The following is a 26,094-nucleotide window of genomic DNA, read 5'->3' as shown; positions in this document are numbered from 1 at the left end:
TCCTCTCTCTCCCTCCTCTCTTTCTCCCTCCTCTCTCTCTCCCTCCTCTTTCTCCCTCCTCTCTCTCTCCCTCCTCTCTCTCTCCTCTCTCTCCCTCCTCTCTCTCCCTCTCTCTCTCCTCTCTCTCCCACCTCTCTCCCTCCTCTCTCCCCTCCTCTCTCTCTCCCTCCTCTCTCTCTCCCTCCTCTCTCTCTCCCTCCTCTCTCTCCACCTCTCTCCCTCCTCTCTCTCCCTCCTCTCTCACGATTAATACTAGACTACAGGTGAAAGACCATAACTGTGGCCGGAAACTTCATTGAGCTGTGCCCTCAACTGTTAATCATCCAGATTTGCATTTTGAGGGTGCTGGCAATGGTCCTGGTGTCATAATTTGGATCGGGAGAGAGCATGAGTTGTACAGTGGCGCATCTCCGATCTTCCTTGTGAATATTGTGTCGCTTTCAGGCATGAGAGAAGGCTCCTGTTGCTCTTGGGGTTCGTACAGCAACTAATCAACTCGTAGATGGTCTGCAACAACAAAGAAAGAAAACGGTTTTCATCAAACGGTAAATGGAATCATGTTGTCTTTCTGCGCAACAAATTTTATCGTTCCACCTTGTATAAAAGGTGCTTTGTGTGTGTGTGTGTGTGTGTGTGCGAGTTCAATCCCTGGACCGATGTTTTTGAAATTTCGCAATGTACTTTATGTTCCTGGCAGTGTTCTTAAATAGGTTCTGTATCGGAATACCTATGATAAATATCGAAAATTGATAATCAAAAGAATTCTGTTCAGTTTTGACAAAAAATTAGCCTAACATCATATATAGCCTTACATGAGAAGTGTTTTGGAGAAATTTTATCCCTGCACAAGCAGAAGGGCACGCTGTATAAAATCAACAGTAGGTTCTTTAATATGAATAGGGATGCTTTCGGAATGAATGTTTCTGTTTGGTACATAATTGAACCATAATACTCGACTTTTGCATTTAAAACTTTAATTCAAGCCATTATATAAAAAATATTTTCATAAAATCAAACGTAAGTTCTCTACAGTGCGATGTAGGCTACAATGTATTATGGACTAAGCAAAGAATTTCTAAATTTTTCTGAAGAGTATATGCATGAAAAAAGATGATATTGACATAATGATCTACATTAATGATTTTCCAAATATATAAGAAATAAGACCCGAATATAAGAGAAACCCCGAATGTAAAAGATGTGTTTCTCTGGTCCCAAATTAGAGCCTGTGTCTATGTATTTAAATTAGACCTGGATAAAAAAAGAGATGATATGAATAAGACCTGGATATAAGACAGATTTTTCTGGTCCCGAATTAGGGCCTTTGTAAGTATGAGTATGTAAATAAAACCCGCATATAAGAGATATTGCCTCTGGTCCAAAATTAGACCCGTGTTAATTCATATAAATTAGACCCGGATATAAGATAAACCCAAATAACAGAAAAATGTTCTCTAATCCCAAATTATAGCCTGTGTTAATATATATAAAAGAGACCCGGATATACGAGAGATGATCGCTGGCCCCAAATTAGAAGAGCCTGTATATAAATTAGACCCGGATAAAAGAGAGATTTGATCTGGTCCTGGATTAGAGCCGGTGTTGATTTATAAATATTAGACCCGGATATACGAGAGATGATCTCTGGCCCCAAATTAGAGCCTGTATTAATGTATATAAATTAGACCCGGATAAAAGAGAGATTTGATCTGGTCCCAGATTAGAGCCGGTCTTGATTTATAAATATTAGACCCGGATATAAGAAACACTGTCTGTGGTCCTTAATTAGAGCCATTGTTAGTGTATGTAATTAGATCCGGATATAAAAGAGACCCCTTCAGAATTAGAGCCTTTGTTAATGCATTTTAATAAGACCCCAGATAGAAGAGAAATGGTTTGTGTTAATGTATATAATGTATATAAAACTAGACCCAGATATAAGAGCAACCAAGATGCAAAGGGACTATACATTAGACCCAGATAAGAGAGAGATGTTCTCTTGTCTCAAAGTAGAGTCTACGTTAATGTTCATAAGAGTAGTGGTTGATGGGCAAAAATCAGAAGCTCACAGTATTAATGCCGGAGTCCCTCAGGGGTCCATCCTGGGCCCAACTCTTTTCCTGATTAACATCAATGATCTCCCAAAACACATCCTTACATCATTTGTAGACATTTATGCTGATGACACTACCATTTATGGCAGCACATCTAAGACCGTAAACGACCAAGTTCTCTCCGATTCTCTCTCCTCTAATCTTAAGCATGTGGTACAATGGGGAAAGAGGTGGCTGGTTACTTTTAATGCATCTAAAACCAAGCTTCCTATCTTTGACATCATCAACGTTCTGATCCACATCTGGCATCAATTGAAATGAATGACTCTCGTGTTCAGGAGGCCTCAAGTTTTGACAAGCTTCTGGGCTTGACCTTTACTCCTGATCTTAAATGAAACACATACATCAAATCTGTTGCCAAGGCTGCTGGAAAAATGGTGGGATCTTTCTATCGATCCAGTAGATATCTTACTGCTGATGCAATTCTCTATCTATATAAGAGCTAGGTACATCCAATGATGGAATGAATACTGTTGCCACATCTGGGCAGGAGCTGCTAGAAAGGACTTGTGTGGTGGAACATCTAAGACAGTAAACGACCAAGTTCTCTCCGATTCTCTCTCCTCTAATCTTAAGCACGTGGTACAATGGGGAGAGTGATGGTTAGTTACTTTTAATGCATCTAAAACCAAGCTTCTATCTTTACATCAACAACGTTCTGATCCACAACTGGCATCAATTGAAATGAATGACTCGTTTTCAGGAGGCCTCAAGTTTTGACAAGCTTCTGGGCTTGACCTTTACTCCTGACCTTAAGTGGAATACATACATCAAATCTGTTGCCAAGGCCGCTGGAAAAATGGTAGGATCTTTCTATCGATCCAGTAGATATCCCACCACTGATGCAATTCTCTATCTATATAAGAGCCAGGTATGTCCAAGGATGGAATACTGTTGCCACATCTGGGCAGGAGCTTTTTTTTTTTTTTCCACTTTTTTTTTTTTCCACTTTTTTTTTTTTTTTTTTTGTACATGGTGGTCACCACTTATCAAGGTCCGGAAGCCACTCAGGGATAAGGGCTTGTGTGGTGGAACATCTAAGACAGTAAACGACCAAGTTCTCTCCGAAAAAAAAAATATATTTGGATCTTGGAATGTAACTATACTGTTTTTCTTTTGTATGTGCTCTGTTGTTATTTTTTACAAACATTGAGCTTCTAAACAAAAAGAACTGGTATACACTAAGAACGAAATATAATTGAACAAGTGAAACATGCATGGTCCCCCGTGAACGAGGTATAAAAAAAATGACTAAGTTCAGCATTTTTTTTTTTTACACAGGCATCACCACATTATCAAGGCCAAGAGGCCACTCGAGGATGAGGTTTAAAGAGTGTACAGTAGAAATTGGACAATATAGTAATCATTAGTAATGGAAATTCGGTAAATGTTTTAACTTAGATAGAACGGCTCATCAAGAACTTATTTACGTTAGACTTGAAGACAACCATACTGTAGTCAGCCGGAAAGCAGGAAAGCGGAAGATAATTCCACAGGCGTGCAGTTCTAAGAAAGAAGCTTTGTTCATGGAATATAAGTTTAGGTTTAGGCACAGATAAAGAGTGGGGGGAATTATTGATAGTGTTTTCAGCTAGATGAGTGTTTCTTGTGAAAGTTTGGCGAGGGGGGACCATAGACTGAAGCTCAGTCGAACACTTTCCATGAAAATAACGATAAAGCAGAGACAAACTCGCAACATCTCTTCTGTGAGATAGAAGTTGCAAGGAAGAGAAAAGGACATCTCCTACGAGGCTACGAAGTCTATTTTGAACTCTATCAAGGCAGGACAAGTCTTTTCTAGCAGCTCAGAGGATGTCAAATCCTGGTGAAAATGAACAAACGGTGCAGTTTTAGGCCTGAACATATGTAAATTTGAGTTCTGCACCATGCAAAAAAGAAATGACTCAAAAGAGGAAATGACTAAGTCCATCATTTGCTCCCCCCCCACCCCCACACATTTAGCCTCAAAAGTCCCCAAGGTCTTAACATATTTAAATTTGAATTCAGCACCATGCAAAACTGCTAAATAGACATACACAGAAAATTTTGGACAAATATAGTAAACTAGTCACCAAAAATGTTTTTATTAGCCCTAAAAGAGCCCCTGGGGCACACCCAAGAGTTATCGTGAAGTATAGACAAACCAAATTATATAGAAATCAGTTACAATTTTTCAGAAAGTTTTATAAAAATCCAACGCATCATTTTTTTTTTTTTAATGAGCACAGAGAGGAATTATTGATAGTGTTTTTAGCGAGACTAGATGAAAGTTTGGAAAAAGGGGGACCATAGATTGGAGCTCAGACGAGCTCTTGCCATGAAAATAACGATAAAAAGATAAGCTCGCAATATCTCTTCTGTGAGAAAGAGGTTGCAGAGAAGAGAAAAGGACATCTCCTATGAGGCTGCAAAGTCTATTTTGAACTCTGTCAAAGCAGGACAAGTCCTTTCTAGCAGCTTCTGCCCAGATGTGGCAACAGTATTCCATCCTTGGATGTACCTGGCTCTTATATAGACAGAGAATTGCATCGGCAGTGAGATATCTACTAGAGCGATAGAAGGATCCAACCATTTTTGCAGTGTTTCTGTAAATTTCATGGCTGGGTTCAAATCTCATAACCGGCATGAAACTGTTACCCTACACTGATGAGTGCGTAAGCATGAAACAAGTGCCTGTAGGTATAAATGAGTTTTAGGCCTGAACATATGTAAATTTGAGTTCTGCACCATGCAAAAAAGAAATGACAAAGTCCATCATTTGCTCCCCCCCTCACACACACGCCTCAAAAGTCCCCAAGGCCTTAACATATTTAAATTTGAGTTCAACACCATGCAAAACTGCTAAATAGACATACACAGGAAATTTTGGACAAACATGGTAAAATAGGCACCAAAAATGGAGTGTTTTTATTAGCCCTAAAAGAGCCCCTGGGGCACACCCAAGAGTTATCGCGAAGTATAGACAAACAAAATTATATAGAAATCAGTTACAATTTTTCAGAAAGTTTTATAAAAATCCAAGGCATCATTTTTTTTTTTTTTAATAAGCAAAAAATGTCAATTTTAGCCATTTTAATCCGAAAGGCACCGTAAGTGGGAGGAGCAATCAGAGTTTTCCCGGAAAATTCGTTCTGTTACTTTTTTACTCATATCATGTTTAATGTTTGTGCAAAATTTTAAAAAATTCCAAGGCGTAGTTATTGAGCAAAGTGCAGACAGACGAACTGACAAACGGACAAGGGTGAATTTTACCAAAACCATAGAATGGAAATATGTCACAAAGTTTAACAAGGTTTTTTAATATAGATCCACAGAATATTGTAATAAGTGTTTCAGTGTGAACAGGTATGGTATAATAAATTATGGGGTTTATCTATTTTATTTTTACTTTCATCATATTTTGCTTTGGTTTTGATACCCCCAAATTCGAAGCTATCTCTTTACAACCCTTCGTTTTCATAACCTATCATACTTTCATAAATCAGAATCCATTTTCTGTAGACTGTTTTTGAACTCAGTCATTGACGGGTACTTTTGCTAGTATATATATATATATATATATATATATATATATATATATATATATATATATATAAAATAAAAGTTACAATAAGTTTACTAAGGTAATCAAAATGGTAAACTTAAAATATATTATAAATATTAAAGAGTTAATATTTACAAGTAAAATAAACTCAGCCAGATATAAAAAGCTCAATAAAACCGAAAAGGAAATAGAGCTTATAATATGAACAAATGATTAATAAAATATGTTAAAAGACATCTTGAAAAAGAGTTAAAAACATATTTAATTTTAAAAAAGGAAGCACAAGATAAGTGGATAGTCCTTAATCCGCGGAGTTTCGAAGAAATACTCTCCTTCTCATCAGAGGGCAGGAATTAGCAAAATGCAGGATCGGATTTTGCATATAAAAGTATTTAATGAAACTACAAGTAAGTCAAAGATCTTACTTGGTTAAAAAAAGGGTGAGGTAAGGGGAACAGGAGGCAAAAGAAAAATGATAAAAAAATTTCACATGAATGGATAGTCCGGTGAAGGGTAAAAATCCAAAAATGGTAAAATCCAAAACGGTCGAATTTAAAATTTCGATCCAATGGGTAAATTCCAAATGGTCCAAAATCATCCAAAAGGCAGAGTTCCTTGGAAAAAAGCGCAAATGGAATGAATTCCAAATCATTAAAAGAAAAGTACTAGTGATAAAATTTGAAACACGTCTGTCAAAGCTGGATGAATCAAAAAAAATTATATATATATATATATATATATATATATATATATATTGACTGGGTTCAAAAACAGCCTACAGAAAATGGACTCTGATTTATGAAAGTATGATAGGTTATGAAAAGGAGGGAGTTGTAAAGAGATAGCTTCGAATTTGGAGGTATCAAAACCAAAGCAAAATATGATGAAAGTAAAGATAATTTTCGCAAAAATATATTTTTTGTATCAACTTTGTTTCCATTCGTAGCCAAGAGTGGCCAACAAAATGATGTTTCCTTACAAAGAGAAAATGTTATATATATAATAATATAAATATACAAGAAATAAATGTTACCATAGTCAATAAAAGTTACTTTTATGGTAGAAAAGTTCATTGGTTTGTATTTTTAAGTAGTTTGTAAAAAAAAAAAAATTACCAAAACAGCATATATATATATATATACTAGCAAAAGTACTCGTCATTGACTGGGTTCAAAAACAGCTACAGAAAATGGACTCTGATTTATGAAAGTATGATAGGTTATGAAAAGGAGGGGGTTGTAAAGAGATAGCTTCGAATTTGGGGGTATCAGAACCAAAACAAAATATGATGAAAGTAAAAATAAAATAGATAAACCCCATAATTTATTATACCATACCTGTTCACACTGAAACACTTATCACAATATTCTGTGGATCTATATTAAAAAACCTTGTTAAACTTTGTGACATATTTCCATTCTATGGAGGTCAGGTGCGAACGAACACCCCATAATTTTATTATACCATATTTCTTCAAACTGAAACATAATTATCAAAGTATACTTACGCAGATAGATATGAAAAGTCTTTATTAAAGTTTGTGCCTATCTCCATTCTATGGAGGCCAGGCGCGAACGCAGACCCCACAATTTTATTATACCATCCCTATTAAAGTTAAAACATACTTATCAAAGTATTCTTATGTACATCTATATCAAAAACACTTGTAAACGTTTGTTTTTTTAATTTTTAAATTTTTTATTTCCATACTTTGTGGACCAAGTGCGAACACAGACCCCACAATTTTATTACACCATCCCTATTAAAGTTAAAACATACTTATCAAAGTATTCTTATGTACATCTATATCAAAACACTTGTAAACGTTTTTTTTTTTTTAATTTTTTAATTTTTTATTTCCATACTTTGTGGACCAGGTGCGAACGCAGACCCCACAATTTTAACGAACCACCATTCTGCCAGATCAAACATACCTATTCCTGTGTCTCGATATATCTTCTATCATTATATGCAATCAGTTTTTAAAATAGTCAACCATATTCGTGACCACTCACACACACACACACACACAGACGTTCAGCTTTATGTTATTGATATACTAGCAGGCCGCCCGACATAGCCCAGTCATAAAATATACTTAAATATAATATTTTAATTCATGCAGATTTCGTATTATTTATTATATTATATTCGACCCAATATATAGTAATGATTTAAAAAGTTTTAAAAAAAAAAAAAAAAGGAAAAAATGACTCAGGCACCACCACCGGGAATCGAAACCAAAACGTTTAGCTTATGATTTATTTTTTCCTTTGACGTTAATGCCTAAACTAAGAAGACACGTTTACTGCAAAGCTAAAAATTAAAACATGAACCAATAGCTATTACGTTACGCATGCATATTCGTAATGCCGACGTTTGACCTTCATTTAGCAAATTTAATTTTTCTAATTTTCACATTTTTGCACCGATTTTCCTTGGCTTAAACCCAAATATAAAGTTTTGCATGCGTTTGAATACCCTATATATTAAGTTTCATGTCTGTAGACCAAAAACTCTCCGGCCTCATTTCTTAGCTCCTGACCCAAGCCCATCTATGATATAAATCTCACCTGTCCGTTTAAATGTATGAAGACGAACATCATGGTCTGTGGTGCTAGACTGGGAGTAGTTGTTTCATTTGTGTATGGCTGTCTCGACACTGAAATCCACAGACGAATTCAGAAGGCATCTGTAGCTTTTGGAAGGTTGGAGAATAGAGTGTGGTCTGATCGTGGCATTACAAACAGAACTAAGACCTGCGTTTACAAGACCAGTGTGCTAACTGCACTGTTGTATCCATCGGAGACATGGACATTGCATCAAAGGCACATTAAATGGCTTGAACGATTTCACCAAAAATGCTTGAGACATATCTTAAACATCAAGTGGCAAGCACAAGTACCCGATACTGAAGTCTTTACATCATCTACATTCTGATCCACATCTGGCATCAATTGAAATGAATGGCTCTCGTCTTCAGGAGGCCTCAAGTTTTGACAAGCTTCTGGGCTTGACCTTTACTCCTGATCTTAAATGAAACAAATCTGTTGCCAAGGCCGCTGATCTTAAATGAATCAAATCTGTTGCCAAGGCCGCTGGAAAAATGGTGGGATCTTTCTATCAATCTGGTAAATATCTCACTGCTGATGCTATTCTCTATCTATATAAGAGCCAGGTACGTCCAAGGATGGAATATTATTGCCACATCTGGGCAGGAGCTGCTAGAAAGGACTTGTCCTGCCTTGATAGAGTTCAAAATAGACTTCGTAGCCTCATAGGAGATGTCCTTTTCTCTTCCTTGCAACCTCTATCTCACAGAAGAGATGTTGCAAGTTTGTCTCTGATGTATCGTTATTTTCATGGAAGGTGTTCGAATGAGCTTCAGTCTATGTTCCCCCCTCGCCAAACTTTCACAAGAAACACTCGTCTAGCTGTACACACTATCAATAAATCCCCCCACTCTTTATCTGTGCCTAAACCTAAACGTAGATTCCATGAACAAAGCTTCTTTCTTAGAACTGCACACCTGTGGAATTATCTTCCGTTTTCCTGCTTTCCGGCTGACTACAATATGGTTGTGTTCAAGTTTAACGTAAATAAGTTCTTGATGAGCCGTTCTATATAAGTTATCAAATTTACCAAATTTTCATTACTAATGATTACTATATTGTCCAATGTCTACTGTACACTCTTTAACCCTTATCATTGAGTGGCCTCTTGGCTTTGATACGTGGTGATTCCTATGTAAAAAAAAAAAAAATCAGATCTCACATGCGTTGGGTGAGCAATTTGGTTCGAATGAAAGATTGTAGGCTGCCAAAACAAATGTTTTAGAGGGAGCTGGAAAATGGCAAGCGCCCTCAACACAAGCCTAGGAAGAGTTTCAGGGACTCTACAAAGAATAATTTGAAAGTCTTACAAATCAACATCGACACATGGGAAGAACTTACTCTGCAAAGGCCGAAGTGGCGAAAGCTTGTACGTTGTGATGCTCTAGAGAAAAGAAAGCAGGTCCACAGCAATCTGAAGCGAGAGCTTCGCAAAGGTTTAATTGATGGTCTTAACCATGACACACAGAGCTGAAAATGCGACACTTGTGAACGAGTGCTTTTGTCAAAAGCTGGCTACGTCAAACACCTTAAGTCGCAAAAAACTCCTGTTCAGGTCAACTTTGCATCTATTAGTCCGAACCAAACGATCTGTTTAACATGCAGCAAAGTTTGCAAGTCTTCTGCTGGTGTGAGAAGACACGTGATTGTTCATAGGAATACTCTTCAACCTCCAGAGGAAGCCAACTCGATGGAAATTGATCAATTTGTATGTCACATCTGCCTCGAGATGTGCAAATCTGCGGTGGGAGTGCAGAGTCATCTGAGATGGCATGGACGACAAGATTGTATATATATATATATATATATATATATATATATATACATATGTGTGTGTGTATATACATATGTGTGTGTATATATATGTATATATATGTATGCATATATATGTTCAATATTCTTAGTATAACAGGTGTTGCGAAACCGAACTTCATGTCAATCCTATCTGGGTATCCATGCTAGTGTATATATATATATATATATATATATATATATATATATATATATATATAGTAAGTTATACAATTTATATGGCGATTAAGCTACACTGAATATTCCGCATTTCATCCACTCTAGGATTCTTCAGGCTTATGCGCGAATTCTGTGGTTGTTTCTCGTTTTTATATGCGCATCTTCTGTTGAGGAAAGAAGCGATGTGAAGTAAATACTTAAAGTTTACGCATAAATCTATACTTTCGTATATTAATTTTATGTGAGTAAATGAAGTAGTTATATATATATATATATATATATATATATATATATATATATGATGATGATTGCAACGTCTTGTCGGACGAGTGCCACTCCCTCAGGCACTTAAAGTACATGAGCCCAAAGGTGACTGTTTTTTTTTTTAGTCCTACCGGTGAATTCACACGCTCAAGCAGGCATGACACTAAAGACGGTCATTGAGATCAATTATTACATGCTTCCAGCATTTCAAGCCTCCACGCGTCACAACTTTTCCATCGCCAACAGAGAAATCCCAGAGGGAGTATCTATATGCAGATGATGTTACAGATTCTGAGTTTTGTACGACAGCTAAGTCTCTCTCTCAGTTCGAAATGTTGAGATCCAGCAACAAGCAAGAGCAAGATAGCCAGCAACAAGTTTAATTGCAGACCAGTTTAATGCGGGTACTGGTCTCCCGCTTTATGGTTTTTTTAAATCAGAGATTTGCTTCTAGAAAGGTTGCCTTCACCATGGCTTACGGGAGCCCTCCCCACCCATATACATACATATATATACACATAAATATGTATATATATGTATATATATATACATATATATATATATATATACATATATATACATATATATATATATAGGTTGCCTTCACCACGGATTGCGGGAGCCCTCTCCACCCCAACACACACATACATACACACAAACACACAAGGTGATATATATTAGCTGTATATATATGTGTTTTGATAAGAATGAAACCAGGTGTAAATGAATGAAAATAACTTGTCGTCTGCGCGAAAGAAATATCGCTTTGCTGTATGATAACTTGAAACAGATTGTCATGGCAAATATCACTGGGATATTTTGTTTTTGTTGTAAATGCATTCATTTCACACCAGCATCACTTGCTGTTTCTTTCTCTTTTCATTAATTGATTTGCTTTTATTTTTACGGAAAACAGTTGGCTCTTTTCTAAAATATTCTTTACTAGCGGGGGTACCCGGCGTTGCCCGAGTGTTTGTTTCCGGGACGGGGGGGGGGAGTTTTAAAAAATGTTATGGTAGGTAAGTAGGAAGGATCAAACCCGGAGTCATGAGTAAAAGTAGGAAAATAAAGTGTGAAAAAACAAAAACAAAAAAACATCTGCAACGTTAACAGTTCGGCCACCAAGAAAAGTCCATTCCAGTTGTTTAGGAAAAAAAAAAAAAAAAAAAAAAAACGACTACGGTAGGTCGGCGCGAACGTGAAAATATAATGTGAATTGTCCAGCACGCTAACCACTACGCCACAGAGCACTGCAGCTTAGTTTAGTGATTTTAAATAACTTCACATGAAAGAACTACGAAGCCAAACCGGTGTTCTCTTCTCAACTGTTCCTTGTGAACGATCCCCAAACGGTGTTAAGTGGTGGCAGGGGGAGGAGGAATTTATTAGAGAGAAAATATTTTACCACTTCCATTGATCTTAACCGATTTTGGCCGTGACTTCTCAGCAGAAAAAGTATAGAAATCTAAGATTATCGAGGAATTTGAGAAATAATAAGCCTATAACACACCTCAGATATTGTTCTGCCGTTTGTGCATATTATATTTGCATGAAATTTCTTGATTTTTAATCCTATTAAGGTCAAAATCAGACGCGAAAAAATGAGTTCATTTTATTTATATAGAGATGATGAACCGAAATACTTGATTTAATGGACTATAAACTTGAATTCTAGCCACTTTCAACTTGACAGACGGGCTTAGATGATTATTAAAACATTTTGTAATAAATATTGACAGGGTTATTATTGGAAGTTTTGGGGATGCAGATTATTATGTATTACGCGCCTAGATGCCTGGGTGTTTGTAGATGTGTGTTAAGCAACAAAAAAAAAATTGTAGCAGGCAGTTATATAATAATCAATAGAGGATTGATTCTATAATAATACATACGCAATCTGCATGTCATGTGTAAACGTATCTGCATATCATGTGTAAACGTATGTAAACAATATGATATAAATGCGGGGGTGCCCCAGGGTTCTATCCTTGGACCTCTATTGTTCCTGATATTCATAAATGACCTCCCCGACAAAATTGCCTCTGAGATGGGTATATATGCTGATGACACTACACTCTATGGCAGACACGGCAGGAAGACGAATGAACACATTTCTAAAGAGATGGCAGAAACACTAGAGGAAGACCTCCAATCTGTAGTGGAATGGGGACAAAAGTGGTTGGTCGCGTTCAATGCTGCCAAGACTAAACTGGTTTCATTCAATAATTACAAGAAACCTTCTCTACCACCCATAGCAATGGCCAACGACTCTTTATCTGAGAGTCCATCTTTCAAACTCCTTGGCCTAACGTTCACAGGAAACATGAGTTGGAACAATTACATTGAAGGCATTGCCAGGGCCGCTGCAAGAAAGGTGGGCTCTCTCTACCGTGCTAGAAAACTATTAACACCCGAAAGTATCCTGTACCTCTATAAGACCACCATTCGCCCATGTATGGAGTATTGCTGCCACATCTGGGCTGGTGCATCTGCTACTAGTCTCTCGCTCCTTGACAAGGTTCAAAAGAGAGTCGCAAACCTGATAGGCCCTGAACTGGCATCTAAGCTTCAGCCTCTGTCCCATCGACGAAATGTTGCATCCCTCTGCCTTTTCTACAAGTATTTTAGTGGTGAATGCTCTGACGAACTGCAATCACTTGTGCCCCCACGACGTGAGCACCCTCGACAAACCCGACAGGCTGCTAAATCCCACCCCCACACTGTAGAGATCCCTAGATGTAAAAGATCTTTTTACTCCAATAGTTTCTTCCCCAGAACCGCTAGACTCTGGAATTCCATTCCAGGTCCCTGCTTCCCCAACAGTACTGACGTGCAGAAGTTCAAGTGTAATGTGAACCGACACCTTGCTGCCCAAATCCCTACATAGTACCCCAGTAGTTGTTGCCCCTGATAGAAGCCACCTACACCAAAGTGGCAATTTGCCTTGTTTGGGGTGAAAATGTAATTAAAAAAAAAAAAAAAATTGTGCAACTGGGTAACGCCAGGTTGCCAGCTTTATATATATATATACTAGCATGGATACCTATCGTTGCTAGGGTTGACATATATATAAATATATACAAATAATCATCATCATCATGAACGTTGAGGATCTGTGCCGTTATGTAGCCAAACTAACTCCAGATTACCTTTTTATTTGTATACTTCTGCATTTTATATTTAACTAGCAGAAGTACCCAGTGTTGCCCGGGCGTGTAGAGGTGGTATAGTAAGAACGTATTATACAACCGGGTAACGCCAGGTTGCCAGCTTATATATATATATATATATATATATAGTAATTTATAAAATATATATGGCGATTAAGATTTTAAAACCCGATACTATGACCACAAAAGTACCTTCAAAAATAAAAAAAACACCGTATAAATACAACACTAGTGAATAAATACTGGGAACTCAAAGAAAGAGGACATTCGCTGGTAGTTGAATGGAAAATAATGAGACAAGCTACCACGTGCAGACATTTAGGATCTGTTTTAGAACTAGGTTAGTGGTTTAGGGCAGACCTTTTCCTTTTTTTTATATATATATATAAATATACATATGTGTAAATATATATATGCACATATATATACATATATATATATATATATACATATATGTGTGATCGTTTATGTATATTCATGTTTATTTAATTTATTTATTTGTTTGTTTTCTATTGTTATTGTTAGTTTTAAAGCTATTTTGTATCGCTATCCTAGAGTAAGTTTTATTTTGTGAACACAGTTGTTTGCTATTTCTCGTCTACAGTTTAATAGATTTTGAGGTTCTTTAAAGTACAGGATAGCAAATTTTTCATGGAGGCATAATTTACATGGGTAGTCGAATGGAAAATAATGAGACAAGCTACCACGTGCAGACATTTAGACGACCCATGTAAATTATGCCTCCATGAAAAATTTTCTATCATGTACTTTAAAGGTGTATATGTTTATTTCGATGTGTGTGTGGGGGGGGGGGGTGGAGAGGACTCCCAAAAGCCTTGTTAAGGCAACCCCTCTGGGTTAAGCACATCTTAGATTTAAAAAACCATAAAGCGGGAGACCAGTACCCGCATTAAGCTGGTCTGCAGTTTAACTTGTTGCTGGCTATCTTGCTCTTGCTTGTTGCTGGATCTCAACATTTTGAACCGAGAGAGAGAGAGACTTAGCTGTCGTACAAAGCTAAGACTCTGTAACATCATCTTTGTATAGATACTTCCTCAGGCATTTGTCTATAAAAAAAGTAGTCCTGTGGCGATGAAAAGATTGTCACGCGTGTAGGCCTGAAAAAAAAAAACTCTTCAAACAGTGGGGTAGGCACTTAAGCTATTAAAAAAAATAACAGTAACATAAGTTCATAAGAACCAAATTTTTGTTTTATTTTGCTTTCATTTTGTTTGTTTATTAAATCCAGCCCCCAAAAAAGTAAAGTTTTTTTTTCACCAATTTTCCTGTTAATAATTACTTACACTCCGGCAAAAAAATATCCCCCACCCCCCAAAAAAAAGACAGACAAAACATAGGACGGGAGGGTGCTGTGTATCTATTCTGTACTTTCACCTAACAATTTAATAAAAAATCGTTAAACTGCAATTAAAGATATTTCTACAACACGCATCACTTCTAGATCTGTTTCTGACCACAGTTCCCGATGATTGTATAACAAATTCTGATAGCCCACTCGGGAACGCTGATCATGCAGTGATAATGGTCGAAATCACCCTAAACTCTAGACCCAAAACTGAAGAACCAGTGCTCAAAACAACGAGATATTATAAAAAGGCTGACTGGTAAGCCATCAGAGATCTTATCAGAGATGCCCCATGGGGAAATATTTTTTCTCTTCAATCTGAACAGTGCACAAATGAAACCACTGAATGGTTCAAAACAGCAATTGAAGCACGCTCCTACACGGAAATTCTACAGCAAGTCCCACTCCTTTACTTCTACTTGTGCAACTGCCATTGCTCAAAGGCAGCATGCATACCGCAGATTCAACCGACATAAGTTCAGTTCAAACAGACAGAAGTATATAGAAGCCAGAAATAATTGTAAGCGAGTAATAGAGACAGCTAAGACAGATTACACTGAAACCACCAGGAAACGCATTGAAGCACAGAAATTAGGAAACCGTGATTTTTGGAAAATCTACAACAGTGTAGTAAATAAAGCTTCTTTCTTAGAACTGCACGCCTGTGGAACTCTGTTCCGTCTCCCTGCTTCCCACCTGACTACAACTTGGATGTCTTCAAGTCCAACGTTAACAAATTCCTAATGAACCGCCCCCTTAAGTAAACACTTCGTCAAATCTCCACACTAACGTAATGTACTTGCAATAACCCTTATCCCTGAGTGGCTTCCGGGCCTTGATAAGTGGTGATCACTGTGTAAAAAAAAAAAATAATGTGACATCAACAATTCCCCTACTATCAAACAATCATGAGGTTGCTTGCACGGCAACCGACAAGGTTAACCTGCTTGCCAGTCGGTTTTCCTCTAACTCCACATTGGACCCGGCACACCTTTCCCTCCCTGACTTTTCTTTGCAGACAGATAATTTAAAAATCGCCCCTTCTCAGGTACAAAATATGTATGTATGCAAATGTATATATATGTGTGTATGTATATAAATGTATATATATATATATATGTGTATATAAAATATATTTTAGTCATCGACATACAGACCTGTTTCGTTGTTTTACAACTCATCAGTGCCGCTAGACTAACACCTCTCCCAAGCCGAGGATCGAACCTAGAACCGTGACAGTCGGCAGTTCTACCCTCTGACTACGGAATCGGTGACCGAAATTAAACTGTCCGAATGTCTATTTAAATAAACATCCGTCCGCCACTCGTAGAGGGCTCAAACGTTTGTTTGTAAACAAACCGCGAGCTTCGCATTTTCTCAGCTAAATTAAGTAGCGAGTAAGATAATTTACGATAGTGCTCTACCCAAGAGGGGGGCTTTATAAAATATATTTTAGTCATCGACATACAGACATATGTGTATATATATAAATGTGTATATATATATATATAAATGTATATATATATGTGTGTGTATGTATATAAATGTATATATATATGTGAGTGTGTGTATGTATATATATATGTGTGTGTGTATGTATATATATATGTGTGTGTGTGTGTATGTATATAAGTGTATATATATATGTGTGTGTGTGTATGTATCTATATACATGTATATATATATGTATACATGTATACATATATGTATATATGAAATGGGTCAGGGGCATTATTTATTGCACGCCCCTCATAATCCAACTTACAAAAATTCCCACTACTTATGTTTACTACGCTATAATCGCATTGACTAATGTATACCCATTAACCCTTATCCTCGACTGGCCTCCAGGCCTTGATAATTGGTAATCGTCATTCATTTTGTAACATTATTAAATTAAAATTTTATTTATTTTTTTTGTAGGAGCCTGACTCAAATTATGAAGATTTGAATGACATTAAACAAGTAAGTATTTCAGTGTATAATTGGATAAATGGATATCATGTCAGACTATGGAATAGATGATGTTGATATTCATGTCTTTGAGAAAACTACCCACTTGTTCTTTTTTTCCACTCTGGAGTATTTACCGCATGAAAGCTGTGGATATACATTAGTTTAAAAACTAGTCTATCAAATAGTTTAAAAGCTAGTCTGTCAAATAGTTTAAAAGCTAGTCTGTCAAATAGTTTAAAAGCTAGTCTGTCAAATAGTTTAAAAGCTAGTCTGTCAAATAGTTTAAAAGCTAGTCTGTCAAATAGTTTAAAAGCTAGTCTTTCAAATAGTTTAAAAGCTAGTCTGTCAAATAGTTTAAAAGCTAGTCTGTCAAATAGTTTAAAAGCTAGTCTGTCAAATAGTTTAAAAGCTAGTCTGTCAAATAGTTTAAAAGCTAGTCTGTCAAATAGTTTAAAAGCTAGTCTGTCAAATAGTTTAAAAGCTAGTCTGTCAAATAGTTTAAAAACTAGTCTGTCAAATAGTTTAAAAACTAGTCTGTCAAATAGTTTAAAAACTAGTATGTCAAATAGTTTAAAAGCTAGTCTGTCAAATAGTTTAAAAGCTAGTCTGTCAAATAGTTTAAAAGCTAGTCTGTCAAATAGGTTAAAAGCTAGTCTGTCAAATAGTTTAAAAGCTAGTCTGTCAAATAGTTTAAAAGCTTGTCTGTCAAATACTTTAAAAGCTAGTCTGTCAAATAGTTTAAAAACTAGTCTGTCAAATAGTTTAAAAGCTAGTCTGTCAAATAGTTTAAAAGCTAGTCTGTCAAATAGGTTAAAAGCTAGTCTGTCAAATAGTTTAAAAACTAGTCCGTCAAATAGTTTAAAAACTAGTCTATCAAATAGTTTCGCACACGGTAAAACACAACTTGTAAAAAGGAAAGAATACGCAGTTGTTGCCCTCTTGATCAAGCAGGTGTCGACATTGGTTTCCATTTCAGTATCTTTTCCTCTTCTGTCTCTCTCTCTCTCTCTTTTTCTCTTTCTCTTTTTCTCTTACTCTTTCCCCCATGGCATGTGACAGTGACGGACGGCATGCCATGCCACTATATGCGTTCCAAGTTTGGTTTACACACACAAACTGACTCTGCAATGAAACGAGCTACTGAGTACTGATCCAGCCTTACAGAGGTAAGCTAAGCATTGCAAAATCATGAACAAACTCTACAATTCATGAATTACTGTTACATGGAAGGGAACAGATCCCAGTAATTAAAAGAACAACATAGATAAGTTTGAAAATGATATTTGTTAAAAGGAAAAAGTTAGAATTGAACTCGATAACACAAGCCAATTGTTCGGTATTTGTTGTCTGAAGGGTCGAGCTTCAAAACGATACTGATCTTGTGAAAATCTGTCGCCTCTGTCAAAAGTTTTAGGCGGACATGCAAACATACATACATAGATACATTTATATATTGGTAGCTCAAATTTCCGACCCAAATCGATTAAAAAGCTTGCTCTATCTCTGAATACACTTTATGTAAAATTTCAAAGGTTTAGACCAGAAATTGTCTGAGTAATTTGGTAGAGACCGCAGAGATCAAATTCTTTTTAACTCAACCCCATTATAACCCCTTAAAGTCAACCCCATTATAACCCCTTAACCTTTATTGTTTTGGGCTCAAATCAAGTTATTAAGTTAGATCCATGTCCAAGAAACCTATATCTAAAATTTCAAGTGTTTATACCCAAAATTGTTGGAGGAGTTTGGTAGAGTTCTCAAAGGTCAAGTCGTTGAACTTAGACCACTTAACAGCCAAATTTCTGGCTGAAAACAGATTACAAAGATTTTCCCAAATCTCAGTACACTGTATATCAAATTTTGAGTTTGTAGACTGAAAATTGACAGAGTTATTGCGTAGGGAAATGTACACAGACAAAACGACAGACACGTTGATTTTTATAGATATATAGATACACATTTGTTTTCACATGTGACGGCACGGGCCTTAACAAATTCGTCCAAGCAATTCTGAATACCACCGCCAAATCGACATGCCACGCCACAAACAAATATTGTTGAATTGACACACATTCGCAAGCAGAACTGAATAATCTCACCGAATCAACACGCTACGATATTAAAATCCAATAACACAAGATCCTGCCTTAGCATAGTAGGAGATGCCCTTTTCTTTTCCCTGCAACCTCTTTCTCACAGAAGAGATATTGTGAGCTTGTCTCTGCTTTATCGTTATTTTCATGGCAAGTGCTCGTCTGAGCTTCAATCTATAGTCCCCCCTCGCCGAACTTTCATGAAAAACACTTCTCTAGCCAAAACCACTATCAATAATTTCCCCCACTCTTTATCTGTGCTGAAACCTAAACGTAGATTCCATGAACAAAACTTCTTTCTTAGAACTGCACGCCTGTGGAACTCTCTTCCGGTTGCCTGCTTTCCAGCTGACTACAACCTGATTATCTTCAAGTCCAACGTAAACAAATTCTTGATGAACCGTCCCCCTAAGTAATCTCCATAACCTGTATATCAAATTTCGAGTCTCTAGACTGAAAATTGAAATCCTAGGAACGTAAATAAGTTCTTGATGAGCCGTTCCATATAAGTTATCAAATTTACCAAATTTTCATTACTAATGATTACTATATTGTCCAATTTCTACTGTACACTCTTTAACCCTTATCCTTGAGTGGCCTCTTGGCCTTGATAATGTGGTAATGCCTATGTAAAAAAAAAAAAAAAAAAAAAAAATGTATAGCGATTGTCATTGTTCTTGAAAATAAGTAAATATATTATGTCGGGTGAATGTAAGTTACGAATAGCTTAGACACTGCAAATGTACGATTTTTTAGGTGTGTATGTGTTGGGCATGATTTTGACGTCATAAAGAAAGGGAATTTACAAAGACGTTTAATATTGTACCTATTTACAATGCCTCCCCACAGGACAGAGTTAGACACCAGGGTCGTTTTTTAACGTGGAGAAAAGGTACAAAAATAAAGAAATTGTCCAAGTCGTGAAGGGCTATTCCTCCACTGACAGAGAACAAGAAACGGAAGTGCAGCATCTGAAGAACAGATACTACACTTTGAGATATTAAATCTTTGATTCATGTTAAAAATACAGTCAAAATCAACAATGAACAAAAAACTTAGGCACATGGCCAACTCAAAAGGGGGGATTGTGGGGGTCGTTGGTCATCCTTGTCACTCCAGAGCTAAACAAAATCAAAAGGGGAAATGGGAACCAACTCCCCGGAGAGTAAGGGGAGCTGGATAGTGACAATTGGTATGAAGGTCTTGTATGTGGGATTTCCCCCACATATGGTCTTTGCTTGCAGTATGTATTTATTTGCTTCCCCACTGAGCAAGTTAGGCACAAGGCCGTTTTTTAATGTGGAGAGAGAGGGAGGGAAAAAGGGACCAGCTCCCGATGGGTGGGAAATGGGAGCTGGATAGTGACAATTGGTATGAAGGGTTGCCCCTACATTGACCAAGGTCTGATATGTGGGGTTACATATGGTCTTTGCTTGCAGTATCTGCCGGAACAGATACTACACTTTGAGATATTAAATCTTTTATTCAGGCAAAAAAAGAACATCAACAAAAAACTTAGGCACAAGGCCAACTCAAAAGGGGGGGGGCAGATGGGGGTCGTTGGTGATCCTTGTACCTCTAGAACTAAACAAAAGTTTCTCTTAGCTAGAATCTTCTTTCACCATAATACCGCATTCGCCCTTTCATACTTGGGGACGTCCTACTTGGCACCCAATTGTTTAAAACATTTTTTATTGGCCAAAAGGCCTGGCACAGTTTGTGACTCAAAAACTTCATTACCCATGGCAGAATTATGTGGTGATCCTGACGCAAGTTAACACATTCCTGTGAAAACTAACTACAAGGTCTTACCTATGCCAAATCGCTACCAAACGATTTTCAAATAATTTTGTAGACGTTTCTGAATTTTTGAGATGAGGATTGGTTATTTGTATTATTTCACTGCTGATGCAATCCTCTGCACTAATATATTAGACCCAGATAAGAGAGAGATGTTCTCCTGTCCCGAAGTAGAGTCTACGTTAATATTCATGAGTAGTAGTTGATGGGCAAAAATCAGAAGCTCACAGTATTAACGCTGGAGTCCCTCAGGGGTCCATCCTTGGCCCAACTCTCTTCCTGATCTACATCAATGATCTCCAAAAACACATACTTAAATCATTCGTTGACATCTATGCTGATGACACGACCATCTATGGCAACACATCAAAGGCCGTAAACGACCAAGTTCTCTCTGATTCTCTCTCCTCTGATCTTGAGCACATGGTACAGTAGGGGAAGAGGTGGCTGGTTACTTTTAATGCATTTAAAACCAAGCTCCTATCTTTACATCATCAACTCTCTGATCCCCGTCTGGCATCAATTGAAATGGATGGCTCTCGTCTTGGGGAGGCTCCATGTTTTGACAAGCTTCTGGGTTTGATCTTTACTCCTGATCTGAAATGGAACTCATACATCAAGTATGTGGCCAAGGTCACTGGAAAACTGGTGGGATCCTTCTATTGATCCAGTAGATATCTCACTGCTGATGCAATTCTCTATCTATACAAGAGCCAGATACGTCCAAGGATGAAGTACTGTTGCCACATTTGGGCAGGAGATGCTAGAAAAGACTTGTCCTGCCTTGATAGGGTTCAAAATAGACTTTGTAGCCTCGTAGGAGATGTCCTTTTCTCTTCCCTGCAACTTCTTTCTCACAGAAGAGATGTTGCGAGTTTGTCTCTGCTTTATCATTATATTCATGGAAAGTGTTCGACTGAGCTTCAGTCTATGGTCCCCCCTTGCCAAACTTTCACAAGAAACACTCGTCTAGCTGAAAACACTATTAATAATTCCCCCCCCCCCTATTTATCTGTGCCTAAACCTAAATGTAGATTCCATGAACAAAGCTTCTAAAACTAGAACGCATGTGGAATTGTCTTCCGTTTTCCTTCTTTCCGGCTGACTACGATATGGTTGTCTTCAAGTCTAACGTAAACAAGTTCTTGATGAGCCGTTCCATATGAGTTAACAAATTTACCAAATTGATTACTATATTGTCCAATTTCTACTGTACACTCTTTAACCCTTATCCTCGAGTGGCCTCTTGACCTTTATAATGTGGTGATGCCTGTGTAAAAAAAAAAAAATAAAATAAACCTCCGACCTTCTTTAGGTGTATCTTGTCGATCTTGCTTGACATTCAACAGGCTCCATTTCACACCTGACTCAGTTCAAACACCTGTAAAACAGAAACCACAATTAGTTCAGAGCTGTAATTTGCCACATAATCCGTAGAGATATAAATCATTGCACATGCAACATTTCAGCTAAGTAGACCTAGTATAGAATTTAATATGACATGGTAATTACAAACAATAGATAATATATACAAGTAATAAGTATAGAGATAGATATACATTAATATATAGTAATAATTAGTAATAATTAGTAATAATTGGTAATAATTGGTAATAATTAGTAATAATTGGTAATAATTAGTAATAAATAGTAATATATCGTGATAATTAGTAATAATTGATAATAATTAGTAATAATTGGTAATAATTAGTAATAATTAGTAATAATTGGTAATAATTAGTAATAATTCATGATAATTGGTAATAATTAGTAATAATTCGTGATAATTAGTAATAATTGGTAATAATTAGTAATAATTGGTAATAATTAGTAATAATTCATGATAATTGGTAATAATTAGTAATAAATATTAATAATTCGTGATAATTAGTAATAATTGGTAATAATTAGTAATAATTAGTGATAAATAGTAATAATTCGTGATAATTAGTAATAATTAGTGATAAATAGTAATAATTCGTGATAATTGGTAATAATTGGTAATAATTAGTAATAATTAGTGATAATTGGTAATAATTGGTAATAATTAGTAATAATTAGTAATAATTCGTGATAATTGGTAATAATTCGTGATAATTAGTAATAATTAGTAATAATTCGTGATGATTAGTAATAATTGGTAATAATTGGTAATAATTAGTAATAATTGGTGACAATTAGTAATAATTCGTGATAATTAGTTATAATTGGTAATAATTAGAAGTAATTGGTAATAATTAGTAGTAATTCGTGATAATTTTTAATAATTTGTAATAATTAGTAATAATTAGTAATAATTAGTGATATTTACAACTAGAAATAAAATAGGTTTAAGGCTCTTAAAATTCGTAATAGAATTGTCCGCAAGGAACCATGGCGCAGAGGTTGGAGTACTGGAAAAATCAATTGTAAAATAGTGATGTTTTCCTGAAGGTTGAAGGTTCAATCCTCAGTGTGGGCGACCAAAATACATTTACGAATTACAGTCATGACAGAACAAGAGCACGCTACGCTGCGGGAAGTAAATAAAGGGTTCCACTCGAAATTCTATCCAAATTCCTGAGTTCGACAAGATACACATGAAAAAGGTCGGAGGTTACATCGACCGAAACATTGTGGAAATGAGAATAATATCATCATGCAGTCTGTTTCGGTCGATGTAACATCCAACCTCCTTGATGATGTCGGGGCCTCAGGGCTTTATCCTTTCGTGCAGGACTTTCCACCTTGCACAGTTTAGGTGCAGTATCTGCTGCGAATCAGATAGACACCTTCTGAACCTCCAATGCTCATTTCCAGTGGAGTGAACTCACGACGACTGGCCGAAAGTAATCTCAGTGAGGTAAACAGTCGCTCTATCGTGTCTGCTACTACGCCTTTTCTTTCTGGATGAGGTTCCGTAGCCTTTTAATGAAAACTGCAAGGCAGCAGTAAGATTTGAAGTCAGAGTTCTCACCTCTTAGGCTTTTGCTGTGATAAGGCGCACAAGGCAGGGGTGTTTGATTTTGGGGTTGGTTCCCCTAGTCTTCGCCCGAACAAGGGCATCCACAAGACAGTGGGGTAGGAGTTGGTAGTGTGTCAGGGCGTGTCCACACATCAGTGGGTCAAAATGCACTACCTATGGGGTCCCCTACTACTCCGAGATCTCCTACAAATAAATATTACCAAAGGCAAGATAAGTTACTCTTCTACCTAACTGGATAATTTTTTAGTGTTTTTATTTAATGTAACATGTTTATTCAAGTAGTGTGCCAGGGCGTGTCCACACATCGGTGGGTCATAACGCATTACCTCCAAGATCTCCTACAAGTTTAGCTTGGGGCCGAAAGGCACCCAGTTACTTTGTGTGGCCAACATGGAGGCACTGTAGGAGTCTTGATGATGGAGAGGCTATGTACTGGGAGGGAGGACTCTAGAAGTGTAAGCCATTTTTAGTTTCAGAACAGTTTCAGATGGTTCGCTGTTACACACAAGTCCTGGGAGGTAACTTGTTTGTAGTAGACAGTTCCACAGAACAAAATATTCTTACCGTGTCGAAACCCGGGAAAAGAACATGTGAAATTGCTCCAGAAAAGGTTTAATATTTATGAAGCAATTCTGGTTTGTGATTGGTTGGTAGCAGAACGTGAATTAATTTGATTCGTCAGTTCCTAGTAGCATCGTTTATAAATAGAATCGTCCGACTGTGTGGGATCATACCCCATTATACTCCAAAATATTACAACTTCCTTTTCACTGCGAGGTTAGCCAGCGGTGTTAACTGGAAGCGAGAAGGCATGCAAGCATGAACTTAACACTAACTTATACCTAACACGCATCACATCCCCCTGCCGGATTAGGAATCCAAACACTTTTCGGGTCGCCTACTACTCTGAAATCTCCTATAGGTTTAGCCTGGGGCTGCAAAGCACCTAGTTACCATGTGTGGCGAACGTGGAGGCACTGTAGGAGTCTGGATGATGGAGAGGCCATTTACTGGCAGGGAAGACTTATGCATAGCTGCTCCCTTTTCACCATGAGGTTAGCCAGCGGTGTTAGCTGGAAGCGAGAAGGCATGAACTTAACACTAACTTATACCTAACATGCTAGACGCATCACATCCCCCAGCCGGATTAGGAATCCAAACGCACACCCTGTTTTGATGAATAGTGAATTAACAAATATAAATGTATATTTACGCATGCATAGAAATAGTTGATTTGTGTGTGTCATATTTTTTTCAATTTGATCTATTAGCAATTGGTTTTGTTTCACTGTCCGAATACCCTCTATAAAAAGTTGATAACCTGTAGACCAAAATTGTCAGGACAGTTTTGTTGAGTGGATCTCCTCGGGGGCTACTGACTTCTGAATCCTACTTTCCAACCCTGAGTCTGTCTGCCCAGCTCTAACCACCCAGCTCTGCCCACAAGACATAGAAGTAGGGAATGAACGTGCACACACATACACACGCAATGTTTTATATATAGTATTATCAAATGATATCCTTACCTGTCCTATAACCAGTGATGGTGGGGTCAGTTGCCTCTAAAAAAAAAAATAATAAATAAATAAAATTTTACAACTGATTTTGCTTTACGGCATATCAACACATTTTGGGTCATTTTATGAGGAATTCACGACTCAAATAAAAAAAAATATGGAGACATTTTTAAAATATATTAAAAATTATGGATAGATATTTTAAATTAAATAAAAGAAACTAGGAAGAGATATTTTAATTTAATAAAAAAAAATATGGAGAGATATTTTAAATTTAATAAAAAAAATATGGAGAGATATTTTAAATTTAATAAAAAAATATGGAGAGATATTTTAAATTTAATAAAAAAAAATATGGAGAGATATTTTAAATTTAATAAAAAAAATTATGGAGAAACATTTTAAATTTAATTAAAAAAATTATGGAGAAATATTTTAAATTTAATAAAACAAATAATTGAGAGATATTTTAAATTTAATAAAAAAAATATGGAGAAATATTTTAAATTTAATAAAAAGAATATGGAGAGATATTTTAAATTTAATAAAAACAAATATGGAGAAATATTTTAAATTTAATTAAAAAAATTATGGAGAAATATTTTAAATTTAATAAAACAAATTATTGAGAGATATTTTCAATTTAATAAAAAAAAAATATGGAGAAACATTTTAAATTTAATTAAAAAATTATGGAGAAATATTTTAAATTTAATAAAACA

The 26,094-nt window shown here is 36.4% G+C and overlaps 1 protein-coding gene across 2 annotated transcripts in view; it reads left to right on the top strand.

The window, feature by feature from the left end:
* Window positions 1-26,094, top strand: part of LOC145271411 (uncharacterized) — a 681,202-nt gene that overhangs the window by 289,691 nt on the left and 365,417 nt on the right. For both annotated transcript variants that reach the window (XM_080126945.1, XM_080126944.1), the window contains exon 7: window positions 16,965-17,006. In XM_080126945.1, coding sequence (XP_079983071.1) covers window positions 16,965-17,006 — 42 coding nt within the window. The remainder of the gene's footprint in view (window positions 1-16,964; window positions 17,007-26,094) is intronic.

This window comes from Euprymna scolopes, chromosome 46, assembly GCF_053919585.1.
Source record: "Euprymna scolopes isolate OS-2025 chromosome 46, ASM5391958v1, whole genome shotgun sequence".
NCBI classification, from domain to species: domain Eukaryota; kingdom Metazoa; phylum Mollusca; class Cephalopoda; order Sepiida; family Sepiolidae; genus Euprymna; species Euprymna scolopes.
The sequence above is the reverse complement of the archived record's forward strand: the minus strand, read 5'-3'. Positions and strand labels throughout refer to the sequence as shown.